This window comes from Hyaena hyaena, unplaced genomic scaffold (assembly GCF_003009895.1).
Source record: "Hyaena hyaena isolate Hyena2069 unplaced genomic scaffold, ASM300989v1 scaffold_436, whole genome shotgun sequence".
NCBI classification, from domain to species: Eukaryota; Metazoa; Chordata; class Mammalia; order Carnivora; family Hyaenidae; genus Hyaena; species Hyaena hyaena.
In genome coordinates this window covers 373,538-394,718 of record NW_024081068.1, presented here as the reverse complement: position 1 = coordinate 394,718, position 21,181 = coordinate 373,538, and the positions used below count along the sequence as shown (strand labels likewise).

Here is a 21,181-nt window from a genome sequence, read left to right as displayed (position 1 = left end):
CTCAAGGTGCTAGAATTCGCCACTCTCCCCTGGAGGCCTGGGAAGGAGAGAGGGAAGGGAGGGCGTGTTTGTAACAGAATGTGAGGTCTTTTCTGGGGCTACCCTTCCCAGGAGTTAGGATTGACCATGTGATACTTTTCTGTCCTAGCAGATCATTGCCTCAGTAAGATTCAGAAAAATATATTTTGCATGTGTTTCCAATCACGTTCATGTCATGTACTGAAATATGTAGCAATTTTAAAAATGTTCATGCCACAAATATTCACTGAGTGCCTGCTCTATGCATGGCGGTATGCAGGATACGAAAGAGAATACAAACATAACTGGCAGAGTAGATACCTATAAGGTGCTCATGGTTCTGCTCGTGTGTACGGCCTGAATTACATTATGGAGAATATGTACCTTTCTGAAGGTTTATGGGCATTGCAGACATATAAGCATGAGAGCAGTGATATCTGCAGGGGAATGGTTCAGGAGAAAAAAAGCTGCTATTTAGCACAGGTAGAATTTTAATAGCAAACATTGCTTGCTGAACATGTTCCAGTCCGAGGGTACATGCAGGTGGAATGGCATGGAGTCCATGTATGTGGGAGACTGCCCGATTCCATCTGGAGTATCGAGGCTGGGTAGAGGAGGATATGAGAGAAAGTAGGGGAGGCAGAACCAGGCCTGATATGCCAGGAGAGGGCCTTTGGACTTTACTGAAGAGACCACTTTGAGACACTGAAGAGCATTGGATTTGGTGATAAGGAGTGGATCGGCAGTAATGAAGGAGCAGGTGTGAGCATAAGCTGTTAAGAGATCTAGAGACAAATACCATAGAAAGGAGGTTATTTGCTGGTGTAGCAGGATATAAAGAAGGGAGGCAATATGTGCAAGAATTGTGTCCTCCCTCCCTCCCTCCCTGCCTTCCTCCCTCCCTGCCTTCCTCCCTTCCTTCCTTCCTCCCTTCCTCTCCCCTCCCTTTCCCTTCCCTTCCCTTCCCTTCCCTTCCCTTCCCTTCCCTTCCCTTCCCTTCCCTTCCCTCTTTCTTTCTTTCTTTCTTTCTTTCTTTCTTTCTTTCTTTCTTTCAACAATCTGAATATTTCTCTGGACTCAAAGGATAAAAAGCCTGTGCAGGAGCAGAACCTTGATATGCAAATAATAAGGGCAACATGTGGATGGAGCCATTGTTCTTATCTTAGGTTTGGTAGGGAGATAAGGGACATCTCTCAGAGACAGAAACAAAGGATAAGGATTCTAACACCTTAAAATGGGGAGCTTGGGTGACTATGAAAAACTATTCTGAAACACACAAGAACAGAGATCTTCTACTTATAGATAGGAGTGGGGGACTTCCATGTAGAAAAGATTTAGAACTACCTTATGGAAAATGTCTTAGGGAGTAGGGGTTACTTTGCTGTGGTTAGAAAATGTAAATTTGTTTTCTATACAGGATATTTGTGTGTGTGTCTAGAGTTTCTCAGAATGGAAGCAGAGAAAATACACAGTAGGGTAGAATGCAGAATGGACAACTGACCGGGTATCAGTGAGAGAAGGAGACAATGAGAAAAGATTCTATGAAGGCAGAGGGAATTGCTTCAGTGGAGACCTAGAACTGATGGGGGACTTGAGGGGGGTTGGAAAGCCAGGTTCCTTCGAAGAATTAGGGTAGGTGGTAGGACTGAGTGCAAGGATAATAAGGTGACCACTATTCAGTACCTTTTCTTCCTTTTCTGCTTTTGAGGAGTCTCACTTTCTAGGGCACCCCCGGTGGCTCAATCAGTTAAGCCTCTGACTGGCATAGTCATGATCTCATGGTTCATGGGTTTGAGCCCTGAGTCGGGTTCTGTGCTAACAGCTCAGAGCCTGGAACCTGCTTCGGATTCTGTATCTCCCCCTCTCTCTGCCCCTCACCTACCATGCTATGTCTCTCTGTCTCTCTCTCAAAAATAAATATTAAAAAATTGTTTAAAAGTCTCACGTTCTAGCTTTCTATATTCTTAAGAACCTAGACAAGATCATTCTATAGTCATTACTTTGCAGTGTGTTACTTTCAGATAACAGTATATTTAATCAGCCTTTACACATGTATAGTATTCATTCTTTTTAATGCCTGAAGAATTCATCCCAAAGATATTCTTGTTAATTATTCTTTAGGTTTCAAGTTTTTTGTTTGTTGTTGTTTTATTTTATTTTATTTTTCTATTTAAAGTAAAACTGTTTGAGTCAAATACTGACCAAGCTCTGAGAATTAAAAACTTAATAAGCTGTAGTTTTGTCCTCAGGGAGTTTATGATGTGTTAGTATTTGCTGAACACGTAACATTGTCTTTTTGGGCAGGGAAAGACATTCGGTAGTGATTGGGACATTAACTGGTGCATTTGCAGATGATGTGGGTGCTGGTGAGGATGGTAAGGACGGTGATTTTGAGAAGAGTCCCCAGAGCCTGAATGTTGATCAGATTTTAAATTTTTATAGTTAGAAACAGCTAAAAATTGCTGTCTTTAAAAACAATTGGCTGAATGTCTTATTGTATCTATATGAAATTTTGTATCTGTGGAATATCCCTTATAAAAGAGATGGAGATGGAGAAACCTTAGTTTGTGTTTCTTTTATTATGCTGGTAGCCGTTGGGGGGTAGGATTTATAATTAAAATGTATAGAGATACTGAAGTTAATCTGTATTTATCCTTTTACTACGATTTCTGATCATATCAGTAGCCCTCTGAAGTGTGAAATAATCATGGGCATTTGGTTAATGAATTGTGCATTGTTGCTGTTCATTCATGGAATTTGCTCTTTTATTATATTTGATGCTTCACTTAACAACAAATTTTGCTTTCTCTGCATTTGATATGTTTTTACCAAATTATTCCTGATTGTATCCATTAATCTTTAGTCACATTTGACAAAAATAAATTACTGTGATCTTTTAAAGTTACCAGTAATAATTAGATTTTTCAGGACATCAAAGTTTTGGGGGAAACACTAGATGTTAAAGGGCTTGTATAGAAATGTTTGCACAAGCTTATTGATAAAATACTGGGCCCAAATGCAGTTTTGGTAACAGATAAACAAAGACTGTAGAAGGCACAGAAGTCATGAAGTCTTCCCAATGAACACTTATTTGCATTCTGACCCTCTGGATTTTCCTGGGAACCCATTTTCAGTTGTTGCATTTGGGAATAGGATTTTATACACATAATATGCACAATTCTTGTCACATCCTACTGCATGTCTCTAGGAGTGGTGGAAGTCACTTCTCTGTTTAACACTGTGTCCAGTCTCTGGATGGTGGGGAGGCTCTCTGCCTCCAGAGAGAGCTGGCACCAGAAGAATCTGATAAATGGAATCACCCCCTCGGGGTTCTTCAAGGTGGTCCCCCCCCCCACCACCCACTTCTTCTTTTTCTTTTATTTGACTTTACCTGCATGTATCAGGGATCACCTAGTACATTCCTGGTTTAAAATCAAATATATAAACTTTGCCATTATGGCTTTTAATTGAAATTCCAGAGAAGACTGACTCTTGCTGGAGGGAAACATTAATTGTAGTTTTCTTTTTCAGAACTGTATATTTACTTTTAGTTTCTGAGTGGTATCTGGCTGGTAGTTCTTGAATTCTAACCATGAGTGTTGCACGTCTAGCTCAGCATAGCCTGGTGATTAAGGACACAGGTTATACAATTAGAATAAGGTGAGATCAAGTCCTTGGCTTCATCACTTGCTAGCTTCTTGAGCTTTGACAAGTGTCTCAACCTTATAGAGAGCCTCAAGGTTCTCAGACATAAATGAAAGATAACAGTAATACTTTTCCGTATAAGTAAAGGTTTGTGAAAGGGAGGAAGTGTGTGCATTGCAGAAAATGTACAGAAGAGGCAGGGCCTGTGAAGACAGTGCATTCTGGGAATTACAGGTCGGCCACCCCCACCCCTTTCTGTTTCTACCCTGTTCTACCGCCATGAGGGAAGAGAAAATCCTATGTCAGGACAGTAGACTTGTGACAAATGAAAGTTTGCTGTTTGCTGAACACTACTAGTTGACCAGATTGCACATTCCTACTAAAATTTTTTGGCAATTAGTGTAATTTTAATTAATGTACTGATTTTCTTTGACAGGAGTTGGGGGCAGGACATGAAAAACTGCTAAAGTTTAACTGGAAAAATAAGACTATGAGATTTACCAGATTTATTTTGAAAAAGAATAATGATAAAGATTAAATAGAACTCTATCAGATATTAAAGTGTATTATAAAGCTACTTTACTTAAAATAGTTTGCCAAAGGAATAGAGAGATAAGTGAAACAAAGAGATCTAAATACAATTTAAAAAATGATAAGGGCAGCATTTCAAATCAGTCATTATTGATTATTTAATAAGTGATGTGAGAGTATCCACTTCCCCTGATTTATATATATATTTAAATATACACATATATTTATGTATATACATACATTCATGTATACATACACATAAACATATGTGTATATATATATTCTACTTGTCATATTCCTTATGAACCAAGGATTTAACAATAAAACACCATAAAACTATTAGAAGAAAGTATATGTGATATTTTTTTAAAAAATGGAGTAAGAAAAGTATTTTTAAGCAGGACACCAAAAAAGCCATTTTCTCATTGGAAAATCTTGCTAAATCTGATTTCATAAGAATTAAAATTTATCTGCGGCAAAAATCTAGAGTACATGTGAGATTGGGAAAATATAACCTAACAGACGGGGCTTGTTTCATATTGTTTTTAACTTTTCCATGTCCTTTTGCTTTCGTATGTCTATGATAAACAGCATGTGTCTGGATTCTTTTATTTATTTATTTTAAGTTTACTTACATAATCTCTACACCCAACAAGGGGCTTGAACTCATGACCCCAAGATCAGGAGTCACATGCTTTTCTGAATGAGCCAGCCCAGCACTCCTGGATTTATATATTTTTTAAATGCTTAATAGGTAGAATCTACCTAATTAAGTTTTTTATTTTAATTCCTGTTAGAATCTGTATTTAACCAGGTGAACTTAAGCCATTGAAAGATAGAGTCTATCTATTAACTATAGAGAAAAAAATGAATTTTGATCCATTTCTATTTGTTGGGATGCCATGTGCATTTATTTTGTATTTTTTACCGTACTTTTTTTTTTTTTAACTTTCCTCTTTTTCCTTTCTTCCTTTCTTTCATATTAAATCACTTTGGTATCTCTCTGTGTTTCTACACCTTAAACTCTATACGTAAAGTCGTTTCTATCCTCGAGTCCCATCAGAGAGACTTTTCCCAGAGCCCAGTTGAGGCTCCTGCCCTGTGCTGATACTGGACAGCCTGCCCACCAAGTGCTGAGCCAGCTGGTGGTGCTTTGGCTTGGGTGATGCTCTCTGCACCTGGCTTTCTGCCTCCCAGATAACTTCCTGCAGGTGGTCCACAGCCCCGGGCCAGTGGTCAACAGAAGTATCTCCACCGCTCTGCTCTTCATAATGGATGAAGCCTCTCTTCAGTTCTCAGCACTCCGCTGGTTAGTCTGGCTTCCTTATCTCTCCCTGCAAGGGGGACCTGTATTCCTCTTGCCCTTCAGGAACTGAAATCTCCGTGGCCTTTCCCTGTTTCTAGACCCAGAGCCCAGCAAGACAGAGGCTTTTGGCCTTCCTACTCTGCTCTGAGATTCCATAGCGTGATCCATAGTGTGTTTATTTTTGAGTCAACCACTCAAAATATATAGAGAGATTATTTTTGCTGTATTTGGAGAAGAGAAGGAGTTCAAGGCTGAACTCATAATGCCATATTGATTACAATTTTACTTACAGCAACTCATAATAGCAAAAACCTGAGGTCTGGTTTAATAAATTGGGTACGTTCAGTTATCCAAAAGAAGTTTGTAAGTATTTAGAGGGAAGGTGGCTGATATATATCATAAATTGGAAAACAAGTTGTAAAGAATGAGCTTGTTACTTATATTTGTGTTTAAAGCAAAAAGGTACATAGGTTGTATAATGAGCATAGAAAGTTTCTGGTAGTAGAGATGGGACATTTTTATAGTTAACACTGGTTACATCTGGAGTGTGTAGCCAGGAAGCCAGTAGTGTATTAGTTTCTCTTTTCATCCCTCTAAATTGTTTGGATATTTCTCCTCTCTTTGAACATTGGCTGTGTTTACATTAAAAAAGTAAAAAGAAGAAGCAACAAGGCAACTCCAATATTCCCTCATAACTGTATTACTCTGATTAATGGTATGGCTGAATTCATTTTTGTGCCTTTATAATCTGTGTATACTTAAGGAACACATGTATCTTCTCCATTAATAGTTTATCATTTCCTAATATAAAAATAGCAATAGGTATTAAATAATCTATATAATATTCTATGATTCTGTAAAATGCTAACATTCATTGTTAGAAAAAGTATAGGATTCAGAGTATGAAGATTAACAAGTCACGATTACTTTGCAGCTGTGTTATTTTTCTTGGAAATTGATCCTTCATATAAAATGTTCAGACTTTGGGTTAGTCCCTTGTCTTATCAGTGGCATTGGCTTTCTGCAATCCAAAAGTAAGTGCCTAAACCTTTTCTAAAGAAAGATAAACTTCCCTTTCCTTAAGTGACATCATTTTTCCTTCATGGGCCATGTGGCTTTAATACACGTGTACTGATGTCTAAATTTTTTGATTGGTGTATTGTGTTGGTGCCTCTGCAATGTAATTCACAGGGATTAATCTCTCCTTTCTGTTGAAAAATATCTAAATAAAGCCATATCTGAAAATTTATTCTAATGAAATAATTAAAAATGCAGAGTTTAAGTGAAAATATGTTGCAGTACTATCTCTGATAGTATAGGTATGAAATAACCCAAATGTTCAAAAACTAGGGAATTGAATATAAATCATTGTAAATATTTAATGTAATACTATTCATACATTAAAAATGAAATTGTAGAAAAATATATATTGACATGGAGAGATGTTTACAATAAATACCATTAAATGAAAAAAATGGAATATGTCCTATTTTTATAAAAATGTACATATGTGATTATATACATGCATAGAAAATGTGAACGTTTAAATGTTCACAAATGTCAACTGTGGTTATCTCTAAGCCGTGCGATTACAGGAGAGTTTTCATTTTGTTCTCTTTACTTCTCTGCATTTATTATACTGAGCATGTTTTCATGCATAATAAGATAATCAGTAAAAGGTATTAAAATATACTTCTGTTCTGTATCATGTTGTGAAAGTTAAATGTCGTAACCATTCTTCCCCTTAGAAGGTAATTACTCCTCTGTTCATCCAACTGGCTTGAGCCACAAATTGGTTTAGTTAGAAGTGGTTGGTAGCTAGACATTCTCACTCAGTTCTGGAAAAGACAAAGCTGTCAAGAGCCTTCTTCAGTTCATGTCCCCTGCCCCACATCCCCCATAACTTGAACTTGCTAAAAGATGGGCTGAGGATGACAGAAAGGCAGGTTTCAGTTGCGTTTATTCTTCCATTGTAGCTAATCTTGTTTGTCCATCTAAGATTCTTGGAGTAATTTCACCCCAGATATTAACACTCTACCACTGTCATGAAATCCCTGTGAATACGTACTAAAAGCAATCAATGTTAAAACAACAGAGAAAATAACAGTACCACTCATGAATGTTCTGGCTTATTTCCGCAGTGATAGAGCTCACTGCTGTCCATCACAAGTAACTGCCAAAAAGGAAAGAAAAAGACAGAAACTATTTCTCATAAAACCTTGAACTAGTTCAGTTGAATTACTGTAAATGCACAGACAGGTCAGCCCTCCCTCACACAGGCACGTGGGGAGGTCATTCTTTCTACTCTGAGGAAAGATTTTCTCAAGCTCCTCAAATCCACAACCAGCAGTAGTTGATTGAAGTCTGGATACATTATTTTTGATGTCCTTCAAACTTAACTGTTTTACCTAAGAACACAAAACGTTAGCATTGACTATCACTTAAAAATACTGCCCATTCACTTGAAGAAGCTGCAAAAGTACTTTCTTTTCACTTCCTTGCTATATACAAGTATCAGAAAACTAGCCCTTAAAATTTCAGAGCCATAATTTTTGAGGGGAGGAGTATTTTGGAGTTTTGAGAGGTGCATGGAAAGAAACATATTAGATAACAGAACTGTGCAAGACTCTAAGGCTTTTTAAATTTTCATGATCTTTGCTGTAGTCACTTAATCAGGTAAAATATATTTATAGGAAGCCCTTAAAACTTCTAATAGTATCTTGACCTTGCATCAGTTTCCTTCTCCCTCATTCCGTGGTTCTTATCCAACAAAAATGAGGAAATACTTAGTGTATAATAGCAGTTGAAAATTTTAAAATATTTTCTTTTTTCCCTCAAAATATCTTGGGGTTTGTATGTGGGTGTGTGTGGTTCTGAAAACTTTTGGTAATACTTTTAGGTTACATGGTGCTCTAATACATCAGTATAGCTATAACTTTGGGGGTTAAGTTTTTATTTTATTTTATTTTTTTGTTTTTATTTTTATTTTTATTTTTATTTTTTTGCTCTGGAAGGAGCAGTATCATTTCAGTCCAGAAATTCTGGTGGGTAGCTTGATGATATGACACTAGAAATAATAGGACAAGCAAAACAGCCTCATTTGACAGAAAAGCCCGTTTTAACTTTTGTTGGTATTCACTAGGGTTTCTCACATAAATATATGTGAATAACTTTTTTAAAATGTCCAATACTTGCAAAAGCACTTTTGAGGCTTTAAAGTGTTAGCTCTCACTTACATATCCTGAAATATCCTCCTGAGATGGCTTGCTAATTCCTAGAGTAGCTCCCTGCCTCACACTCTGTCAGTTTGGGAAAGAAAAAAAAAAATCCATACTGAGGACATAATCGCATAAAATTCTGTCTTCATATCGCTCTCCACTACCGTCTCTGCCTTGTGAGACCGGCCTCTTCATTGCCCTGTTCCTACTATATGACACATATCCCCTAAATGGCCTACCTACGATTTTTCTCCCTCTCCAGCCCGACCCTCCACCCCCACAGAGAGATCTTTCTAGAACATTAATCTGATGTCTCAGCTTAAAACACTTTGGTGGTTTCCCTGACGGATGGAACAATAGCGTTTCTCAAAAGAGTATCTGAGAATTTCTGGAAAAATATTTTAAATATTATTCCTTTTTTATAATGATAAGAAAAAAGAACAAAGCAACCAGTGTACTTTTCCTCAAAATGGATAACTTTTAACTGAGCACAGTGTTCAGGTTCATGCTTCTGTGGCATTGATGCCAAATCTTGTACCTTCTAACAAAGTATTTGCTTCCCAAACGAGTCCATGACTTGACACCATGTTCTCAGAGGCATTTTCCTTTTGCGGAGACTCAGATAATACTTACTTGCGAGAAACGGTGGCCCAGAGGACAGAGTCTAAATCCCCAGTATGGACAAAAGGCCCTTTTACTATCCCTGCCTTTTACTGTTCCTCCCACTGGGTCTCCTTCATGTAGTCCACAGCTCCTGAGTGACAAGCAGCCCCTAAATTAGGGGACCATCTCAGGTATTTGCCTTCTCTTGCTTAGCCATTTTTTTTCCTTTTTTGCCAGTGCTAATTCCCTCCCCTCTACCCATCTACCATAAACTCAGCTTTTCCTGAAGACCCCTATCCCAGGGATAATTAAAAACTTACACTGCGGCTGCAGCTATTATACCCACAGGGAATTGTGCCATCAATAAACTATCCCAGAATTTAGTAGCTTAAAGCAACATTTGCTATGACACAATTTCAGTGGGTCAGGGATCTGGGTGTGCCTTCACCTGGGTTCTCTAGCTCTGGGACTCTAATAGGCTGTAGTGCTTCCTACCAACTCATGTAGTCGTTGGCATGATACAGTTCCTCCCTGGCTGTTGGACCAAGGCCTCAATTTCTTGTGACCTGTTGCCTGGAGGGGCTTCCTTCATCCATGATCTTAAAACATGACAGCTTGCTTCATCCTAGTTAGCAAGAGAGGGGAAGAGAGAGTGTGGACAAGAGAGAGAACAGAAATCACAGTAAATTGTAACCTAATCACAGAAGCAGCATGCCATTTTTGTTGCATTCTCTTCCTTAGAAGCAAAGCACTAGGTCCAGGCCACACTCCAATGTGGGGCATTCCATGCTAGGAAGTGGGGGTTACTAGGGACTGTCTATGATATCCTCTCCCACAGTATACAGGATATCTTTGGGGAGGCCCAGGTGGGAACCCATAGCTGGATGGGAAGGCTCCCTCTGTCTTATGTCCCTGTGTGCCATCGTGTGGATATCTTGGTGTCATAACTGGGATTCCAAGGTTAAATGAGAGGGATAGTGTAAAGAATCTGGCTCTTAAATACCACTTGAAAGTCAACTCCCTCATCTAATCTGCAGTTGAAGGAAAAAATGGTCTATTTTAGTGCTGGAAGAAGATCTCTCAGTTGGACTTACTAAGAAAAGGTGAAAAATCTCACTAAGGCAGAGCATTCTTAAGAGATTACAAATGTAATCTTGACTATGTAATTTTTGGTTTGTGTCCTGATTTTAACTTCTAACCCAGAGTAAGATAAGAGTCCTCTGTATTTACAAATCTAGCACCTATAAAACTGCTACACTTTACTTAACCTCTCTCTGGGCTCGGAGCTGCTTAACATCTTGGTCCAGGCCTAATTCATTTCAATTTTTTAAAGTATTTATTTAGGGGCGCCTGGGTGGCTCAGTCATTTAAGCGTCCGACTTCAGTCAGGTCATGATCTCACGGTTCGTGGGTTCGAGTCCCACATTGGGCTCTGTGCTGACTGCTAGCTCAGAGCCTGGAGCCTGTTTCAGATTCTGTATCTCCCTCTCTCTCTCTGACTCTCCCCTGCTTTCGCTATCTCTCTCACTGTCTCTCTCTCTCTCTCTCTCTCAGAAATAAATAAAAAACTTTAAAAATTTTAAAAAAATAAAGTGTTTATTTATTTTGAGAGAGAGGGCAAGCAGGAGCAGAGGAGGGGCAGATAGAGGGGGGACACAGAATCCCAAGCAGGCTCCACACTGTTAGCACAGAGCCCAATGTGGGGCTCAAACTAACAACCATGAGATCATGACCTGAGCCTAAGTCAAGAGTTGGATCCTTAATCTGTTGAGCCACCCAGGCGCCCCCATGCCTAATTCGTTTCTAATGCCAGAAATCACCTGGCCCTTAGGTTCTCAATATTCTTTAAAATATATGTACTAACTTGATATATTTTTCTGTTGCCTTTTTTTTTAATTCAGTAGTGAATTTACTAAGCATATCTGATAGAGTTTCCATAGTAGAGAAGTTGACAGATCTTTGTCTGGCTTAAATGCTTCACAAGGGTGACCTGGGTCTACAATACCTATAATTTCTGTTATTTTGCTAGTTAGTTAGAGCATTAGCAGTTTTGCCCTTGAATCAAAGTTCTCTGCTTTCCCTCCATGGTTTCCAAATATTTTGTCCTTTTGAGCCAAGGGAATTGCCCTGATTTTATGATGACATTTGGGTTAGATATTTAAACTGTTAAAAGTTATAAAAACGACCCTTTGGTATTAAATGGCTCTGAGTTGAATACATGCACAGATTCTCTTATATGAGCTTTGTGAGCCCACTCTGCTCCGTTACATCTTCTCATTGTACTTGGATTCTGTGACATTCTCTCATGTGCTAAGAGTGTGCCAGGCCATGAGAATTCCTCATGGCTTGGTGCTGATGTCTACTTTGGGTCTTTTGAAGTTTGGGGGTTTCATCTCTACCTGGCATATGGCACCTGTAGTAGTGTTGGTCCTACCCAATCTGGAAGAAGCAGGGGTGTCTCTGTAAGAAAAGAAAACAAAACAAAAGCTAGTTTCATCCCTAAGAGATTTATCACAACCCTCAACAAAAGGGGCAGAGGCATGACTTCTAGAACCTACCCTATCTCTGCTCAGCCTCACCTTTACCAAGAATATTGTCTTGTCTTTACTCGTGGATACTCTGCACTGGGCTTATTTGTCCTGGCTTGTATTTTTCTTTGCAATTCCATCATACTGTGCTTGCGAGTCTTAGACTATAAATCTCTCAATGCCAGAGGCTATTCTCTTCCCTCTTCTTCTCTTTTGATGCCTTTGGTCTCTTTTCCCATTTTATACCCACTCTAACAGCACTCCAGAAATAGTAGCCAACACATAAGAGGTCTGGTCTAGACTTATGCGTGATGTGTTAGAGCAGACTGGAGATGAGGGGCTGGAACATGTGAAAGGCTTGGGGCGAGGCATGAACGTGAGTTCCTCAAGGCTTCGAAACAACACCACCTTAACTCTATGTGGGTCAGGATGGGTGCCGGGCTCTCCTCCGACCCCCTCAGTGCCCCAGAGTACGTTAGCACCATCAGATTGTATCGTCATATTTTCTAGTTGTGATTCCTTCACAATTTAATATGCTTCTAGTTCTGATTTGACTTTTCCCCCAGGACAAGGCTAAAATCTCTTCATTATAATATAGACAGTATACTGCACTTTGAATACAAATTTATCCATGTTCAGAGTAATTTTTCTTGTGATTGTCTCTACCCTGGAGAAGTGCCTTTAATGAATTACATACAAATTGTGTAATTTAAGAAGTTAATTTGGTTTTCTGGTTACACAGGACTAAAAACAGCCCTTGTAGAAAGAGATGATTTCTCATCAGGGACCAGCAGCAGAAGCACTAAATTGATCCATGGTGGTGTGAGATACCTTCAGAAGGCTATCATGAAGTTGGATATTGAGCAGGTAATTGTGTATGCTGGTTGTTAAACAAAAAATTGCGACTATGCTTTTTTCTACCCAATTAAATCAGGGTGTTGTTTTTTTTTTTTTTTTATGACTTTTAACATTTCTTCCTGTTGGCACTACCTATTTAGTGTGTATTCTGCTGGAGTATCTTTCAGGAGAGGTGTGTCATTTCTTTCCTGTAGCATCATGTTTATGAGTGATCAGGGACTTTTTCTTACACAGGCATGTCAAAGTAGCAGATTTACAAAATTACTTTTGGATATGTTGCCTTTTAACAATTGTGATTGTTTCTTTGTTCTTTCATTTGTTCGTTTTGCAAGTGGCTACCAAATTGCTACTTTCTGGGTAGTTTAGGGGGGTAGTGTTGTAATACAAAAGTGTTCAATTGATCCACTTAACTGTAATTGCAATCATAGGCTCATATTGTCACTGACATATTCTTAAGGAGAAGATGATCTGAGTCATGCTTTTCTTATGTCACACTTTATTGTGTCCAGTCTGCCACCATTTGAAAACTGCCAAGGCAGCGTGGAAGATGACATTTCCCAGAGGGAAAAATCAAGTCAGCTGAACTCCCTATCTGCTTCTGGTACATGAAAAACACAGCAGTGCTAACTTGACATTGTCAGTTTCGAATGTGTTCTCTTTCCTTACGTGTCTCTTCGGCATCATGATGGATGCAAAGAAAAGAGCATAAGACTTAGAATCCAATGACTTGTGATGTGTTCCAGATTATTTATTCCATTTCTATGAGCCTCGGTTTTCTCATTTTTAAGTTAGTGTTATGATAATAATAATGCTAGCTCTTCAGAGACATATAACGAGGATGAAAGGAGTAAAGACAAACGCTTTTCTGTAATCTCTGAAATACGGTGCAACTCCTAAGTATCATCTCTGCTTGTGTTAGTGGAGGCAGGAAGGGGACATTTAGCATGAATCTGAACAATCTGTTATTTCTTACGGGGAAACATTATAGAGGACCGAGAAGGCGGACAATACAGAGAATGCAAGATAAATTGTTACAATAATCTTGTAACTCAAGTCAGGAAAATATCTTACACCTGGGAACTCTGACAGCATGTTTTTCTCCTATGCAAATACAGTTAAGGTTTCTAAAAAATCTTTCAGGTTGACAGCATGATGTATTATTAGAACTTTGATTAGGAGGGAGCGATCCTCACTCAGAGGTAGAGAGGTTTCTGTGTATCAATCAGTTGGCAGGGTGTCTATTTGCCATTTGAAAATATTATGATCTGTTACTGCCAAACTAATTTTCTCTGTTTTGCTTTTCAGTATAGGATGGTAAAAGAAGCCCTTCACGAGCGTGCCAACCTACTAGAAATTGCTCCCCATTTATCAGCTCCATTGCCTATAATGCTGCCTGTTTACAAGTAAGCCTTTTGATATCATCATCTATATACTATTTGCTTAATTGAGGTCAATAGAAGAACACAGTTTTAATGGGAAAAGTTCCTCGGTGTGTATTTCTTAATGTACTTTTAATTGGTCCTAATCTTTAATCCTTTTCAAACATTTGCCTTTGTTGTGTTTAAAAGTGTGGCTTTTCCTTTTCTGACCCAACTCTAAGGGCTAGATCTTGAAGGCCAAGGAGGTTGTACTGTATATTTACAATTAGTAGTATTTCTTCTCCCAGTTTACTGACAGTCTATAGAAGAGCAACTGCATTTGCACTGGGGAACAGAAAAGGGTTATTTGCATGCTAAAATGCATAGCTGAAAAGTATCTTCTTGTGAAATCTGAACCTAATATGTACCAACCCCAAGCTTAAACCGTTTTGACTCATTTTAAACTTCCAAGTTAGCCAAAACCGAAGTTTGATTTAGAGTTGTCAGATTGTATGCTATAAAACCCAGTTTTCCTGATTTTGTTAGAGCTGGAATACAGGGAATATGAGACAGTGGATTAGTAACTGCTGGTCACATGAGGGTTGTGGGTGCCTAGAAACAGATTTTATCATTTTCATCCATATTATAGATTGCTCAGGACCTCTCAAGCCAGCGATTCTCTCCCCTGGGTGCACATTAGAGTCACCCAGACACCCCACCCTCGTGTCTAGACACATGAGGCCCAGGTATCTGTATGTATGTTTATGTTTATGACAATTCTTTGAGAATCTCTAGGGAGAATTCTCATCTGCAGCCTGGCCGAGAAGCACTGCCTTAGAGATGATTCATTTAGAGTCTCACTGATTCATTTACTTATATAATTCAGCTCGGTTGGTGTCAAAAACAGTTCTGTAGTCCCTCCTGTTTCTTTTGCAGTAAGTACACCTCTAAATATACTTTGCTTTTCATAAATGAAAAGTATATTATAACTTACTGTGACATTCTAGAATGTTCTACCCTGTGTCTCAAGAAACCTTTCCCCCTATTTATGCCGTAGGTGGTGGCAGCTACCTTACTACTGGGTAGGAATCAAGCTATATGATCTGGTTGCAGGGAGCAACTGCCTGAAAAGCAGTTACGTCCTCAGCAAATCGAGAGCCCTTGAACATTTCCCAATGCTCCAGAAGGACAAACTGGTAGGAGCAATCGTCTATTATGATGGTATGTGATTTTTCTCTTTACAAAATTCCTTTCTCTTACTCATGACCCTTACACTATGTTCTTAATGAGATAGTTTTGCATTCTTACTTTTAATGCTGGTCTTCTACAACATACAAACACATATGCGTGTGTGTGCACACGCACATACACACACTCACCATTTTGTCTAACATTAGCTGAAAAACTACTCGTGGTGTTTTGATTTTAATATATTCATTTTTGCATATTCTTTTTCTTCTTTGATTTCTACTTTGCCTCATGGTTGGTTTGGTTCATTTTCCATCACTATGAATTTGGACCCCACCCTCATGCCATTTAATTTGTTCCACGTTTGCCAGTGAATACTTGTCTTATGAATATATTATAATGTTGAAAGCAGCTGAATATCTGTTAGGTTTTCTAGATGAAACCTCTATTTTCAAGGGGTTATAAACCTAGGGGAAAAAATGCCCTCTGGGCTGAAATTGACATGTTTGTGTTTTGCGCAGGACACAATTCCTGAACATATAATTTATGTGATGAAGGTAGATGAACATTGCATTTGTTAAATCAGAGCCTCAGTTTTTATTGCTTATTTTTTTTGTTACTGTTGTTAAATGTTTCCTAACAGCAACATTATCTAATATCCATTTGCCATGTGCTCCGTGGTCATTCTTTGTGTGTGTGGGTGGCTATGAGTGTGTGTGAACAATATCATTTTATATGCTTTTATTTGAAGGAACTAACCGCTTCATGTGTCTCCAGAGGCACCACAATGCAACACAAAACAAAACAGGAAAAGCCGTTTGTGAAATTGTACTGTAGTTTTAAAGGGTGTATGGCATGGCAAAATAGTCCAGGGATGGAGGTCCATTAATAAAATGAATAGCTGGACGCAGATAATCGTACATGTTCAAAAAGTCTTGGAAATTTTGTGACAAAAAGGACAGCTTGGGCTCTACAGCTCAGTGTTTTGTTTTTTTTTTTAACCCCATTATGTGATCTTTTGTATTTCATCTTACATATCTAAACTCTTAGCATGAGGAAATGTTTGTTGTTGTTGTTGTTGTTTTCTGTTCTTTTGTTTTCAGGAGACTTTGATATTTATACTTTATGTTACAGGATATCTTCAAGGCTACCCCCGCTCTTTTTTCTTCTTCTCAGTGTTAGATTTCTGAATCAATTTAGCTGTCTGTCATGGTTCATGTGTGAATGCAGAATGTATATGCGCAAAGGGGGCAACAGGGACAAACTCGAGAAAACGTCCTGGGAGCATCAATATTAGAAAAATGTTAAGGGCCTTAGACAAACATTAAAAGCTAGAGAATTCACAATTTACAGTGCCTTCCAGCATCTAAGCACCGCAGGGGGGGCACTTAACTACTTTTTTGATGCCCTTGTTGAGCCTACATGTTAAAGGACAACCTTAACTGTGAATTTGCTTTCTCTGCATCAGACCCTTAATGCTAATCCATTGTAGTTTAGTGGGCGATTATATTAAAGAGGTTTTTGGTTCAGGAGGAGTAAGAAGGCATTCTGCAAATGGCAGTCTGCCCACCCTGACAGGGAAGTGTTTGTGCCCTCTGCCTCTTATTACTCATCCCTCCTGCACAAACCCTCTCAAATACTTGGTCATTTTCTTTACCATGTGATGAACCAAACACTAACTGGTTTTATTTTTTAGCCTGTGCATATCTGAATCTCCTTGAGAGGACTTTGAGTGGATGTCATATCTGAATTTGTGGCATCCCGTTTTTTTGTTGGTTTGATATTGTTGTGATTTACAGATTCTTATTGATTCCACATAAAGAAACCGAGGGAAATCTATGTCACATGTGCAAGAAGAAACATTATCCAATTAAAAGCAAGAGGAAGAAGACTTTCTTTAACCTAAAATTGACTTTTAGGGTGCCTGGGTAGCTCAGTCGGTTAAGCGTCTGACTCTTGATTTCTGCTCAGGTCACGATCTCATGGTTTGTGAGATTGGACCCGTGTATCAGGCTCTGAGCTCACAGCGCAGAGCCTTCCTGGGATTCTCTCTGTCCGTCTCTCTGTCCCTCTCTTGTGCTTTCTCTCACTCTCCCAAAATAAATAAACAAAACAAAATAAAATGAAATAAAGTAAAATAAAATAAAATTGACTTTCATGCCTTGTTTACAGGTTGCAATATTATGAGTTCAGCAAGGATTATTGAGAAATATAAAAATTATTTACAATAATTTCAAATTGGCAGTTGAAAGTTGACTGTAAAAATCTCAAATCCTGAAGGGATAACATAATTATATTTTAGTCATTTGAAATTTTTTACATTTATATTTATATTCATATCCTTGTTCTGAAATAATACAGGTCCAACTATGTCACACTTGAGGTGAGGCAAAATCGGAGTGTGCAACAAAGTATAGTTTTATGGTCTCACAACTGAATTCAGTGACAGGGCAACTCGTGTTTTACCTCATGGTGTGATGAGCAAATTAAACATAGATGAGGAAGTGAGGTAGTAAGGGCATTACATGAAGTAAATATGTGCTTAGAGAAAGGAAGGAATGCCTTACCCCTTGACCAAAAAATAACAGTATCATTTTGTCACCAAAGTATTTCAGAAAGGAAAAGGTACCTGAACATTTATTATTGCAAATGAGGTCTATACGTTGTCATTTATAAGGTAAAGCCTTCTTAATGAGGGAAAAAAAAAATCTTCTTTATAGCTGACCATTCTGAGAATGTAGTAAGTTACCCAAATAGTGTCAAAATGAATTTGGGTTGCCTGAAGTAACTTTTTTTTTTACCTAAAAATAATTTATTGCTGTGAAATTCACATAACAAAATTAGCCACTTTAAAGTGAGCAGAAATAACAATTTTTATAACTCCCAACATGGGAGAATCTTGATTATGAAAAAGCCACAAAAGTAAATAACACTGAACTTCGTCAGAAGTTTGGCTGACGAAAAACTCTTATTAGTAATTTATTATATAGTTACTTCAGCACCACTGAAAAGTGAAATAGAATAATACAGAAATAGAGTAAGACTAGTAAACATTGCCATTACCTTAGACCAGTGGCTGAGCCAGGCTTTCAAGTTCCTTCAATGCTGAGATGTTAGGGCTTTGAGGTGTTCACTCAAAGTATAAAATGTATGTATAAAATGTACAAAGATCAACATATTTTTTCTTAATTATTTATGAGACTAGTTCATCCTAAATAAATAGTGATGCCCATTGCATTTGATTAAGGCAAAATGTATTCCTCCACAAAAGTCAATACGGGTAATAAAATAAATTCCACATACTTTTGAATGTAGTAATTATAGTGGTGATTATGTGCTTGGCATAGGTATGATCTGTTCCCATATTTTGTTGTTAAGTGCTGAAAAACAAACTCACCCATATGGAGGAATAACTACCATTTTTTTCAGTGCAAAGTAAATGTCAAATTTCTCAGTAAAATTCATGTGAAATGAAAGTTGGGATTGGAAGTGACAGATCAGGTTATATTTTCTTCTTATATTCTGTTAGAGAAAACACACAAGTCAACTCACTGGTTTTCTGACTGAGACATAATCCTGGTGTTTCCTACCTGTTTCTTGCCTTCTGCTACCAGAGAGCCATCGGCTGCACGCTGGCTGCGGCCATTACCCCTAGTAAGGGCATACCAGGCAGCATGGTGGCTGGTCCAACTCTCCTAAGTCAGCCAGAAGTATTTAAGGCATGACAGTCTTGGGCCACTCTGCATGCTGTAAGATAGGAATCAGCGCTGGAGGGGGTGTGGGTTTCCTCAAGAACTTCCGTTGTCTTCCTCGTCAACTGTACTTCAGTCTTTCTGTTCCCAGAGTATGATATTTGCTGCCATTCTAGTTGGACTCCAGTTATCCAATCCAGTGCACAGAACATGAGATATAATTAAAAATCATTAAATATTTAAAACCATTAAATACAGCCATTAGGCTTCTATAAGATGAAACTGGAGAACAAAATTACGGCTTTAAATTCTTCCTTGTGAACATCAAGGCACCGACAGAGAGAGATGTCTGTTATTTCGTACCCAATGATACCCTTAAGTATTCCTTATGCACATATGAAAATAGCAACCTACAGGAAATTACATTAGCTCTCCTAATGTAAATAAAAGTTGGTTATATCCATGTTTCAAAGGGGGAATTAAAGCCCAGGTTTCACTAGAATATTCATTTTTATTCCAGCCTAAAACTCAACAGCATACAAATAGATGAATTCAGCTCGTGAGAGAGCAAAACCAATTTAATCTCTGGCTCCCCTGAGGTAAATGTAGTTCACGGTCCTGCCCCCACCCCAACCTCAGCTATAATCCCTGGCTCCTGGAGGTAAAAATGCACTGAAGTGAGGAAAATTCTGCAGCAGGATATAATGATCCAAAATGACAGGGACAATAATGACAATGAATTTCATGTCTCCCAGTCATGAGCTGGAGATGCTTGACTAGGCTGACTTCTACAATTAAATTGTTACAGGTACGGCAGGAGATGCAGTTAGCTGTGTGCTTTGGGGAACGATGCCTCTGGCAAAAGGCATGGAATCCAGACTCTTTTGTTAGGAACAAACTATTACTCTGCTAGGCAGGCACCCACTGTTGTATGTTGGAATAAATGAAATCCTGGGTTAAAGACAAGTCTTTTAAGGTGTTGATTTTATCTATTTGGAAACCTAAAAAAAAAAAATCAATTATCCAATAACACAAAGATGATTTTTTTTGTTTTTGTTTTTCCTTTGAGCCCCTGGAACAGAAGGCAAACCTAAAGATGATGCCTTTAATCTTCATTTACACTATTGGCAAATACAGTTGTTGAACTAATTGGGTGTTACCAACTGACACATTAATTTCTTCAGAGTAATAGAAATAGGTTGAATAAATAACCAAATGATGGGATTTACAAACAAAATAGAGTGCTGTTATGTGAGTTGGGGATGTGTGCTCCTTAATATAATCCTTGTAGGGTTGCTACGATGACCTCTAAATTTGACGGTGTGAACCTTCTGGGGTGCACAAGACCACTCACTGAGTGTAGAAGAACATATTAGAACATCTGCTTGGATATTTTATTACCAAATCCCTTATAAATGTCTGTTTTTACATATGGTCCAAATATCTATAATATGTAAGTACAAGTACTTCTATATATAAGTAAATAGTGCAGGTATTTATCAGTAAATTACTTATTGGGGTTATATGCTGACACTTACTTTGGGGATACTAGACTTAATTTTTCTTTTTTTGAACCACTGGATTAGTAATTTGTCATCATTTTAAGTCCTTGATAACTGACTAATTTGAATGTTTTCAAGATAGATGTAGTCAGCTAGAGGAAAAATTCCCCTGGAAGAGGAAACATCACCAAATCCATTTCTTTATTTCTCAAGGTCCAATTTCTGTGAACTTTGATTGAGGGTTCTAAAAACCTATGGACAAACAGGGAGTATTCTCTTGGGAACCTCACCATTATCAAAATTTGGCATGATATATTAAAACTTGTTTATTGCTTTTATTTTTATTTCCATCTTAAAAAATATAATAAATTTATTTTAAAATGTAAAGTAGTTGTATTTGCCAATGATTCTCAAGGCTCCTAACCTCTTTTAAAAATTATTATTATACACACTGAGGTATAAAATTATGTAAATATTGGTGCATATAAAAGAATACAGTTAACATATATACATATGTGTATACATATATACGTAATATACATAAGTATATATGTTAACTGTATACTATATACACACACCCTGGAATAATCCACAAGTGACCTTAAAACCAATAATACTGCCAATTGATTGAGGCCATTTGCTACTTAAAATTCTGAATACTCCCCATTTCATCCTCCTGGCTCTTTTCTAGAAATTACTGTTATTATGAATTTTATTATTGGAGGGTTTTTTTT

At 37.9% G+C, this 21,181-nt stretch overlaps 1 protein-coding gene across 5 annotated transcripts in view; it reads left to right on the top strand.

Annotated features, from left to right (window-relative positions):
* GPD2 (glycerol-3-phosphate dehydrogenase 2) overlaps positions 1–21,181 on the top strand; it is a 225,550-nt gene that overhangs the window by 143,292 nt on the left and 61,077 nt on the right. For all 5 annotated transcript variants that reach the window (XM_039253007.1, XM_039253009.1, XM_039253008.1 and 2 more), the window contains 3 exons: positions 12,592–12,716; positions 14,013–14,110; positions 15,123–15,286. In XM_039253007.1, the coding sequence (XP_039108938.1) occupies positions 12,592–12,716; positions 14,013–14,110; positions 15,123–15,286 (387 nt within the window). The remainder of the gene's footprint in view (positions 1–12,591; positions 12,717–14,012; positions 14,111–15,122; positions 15,287–21,181) is intronic.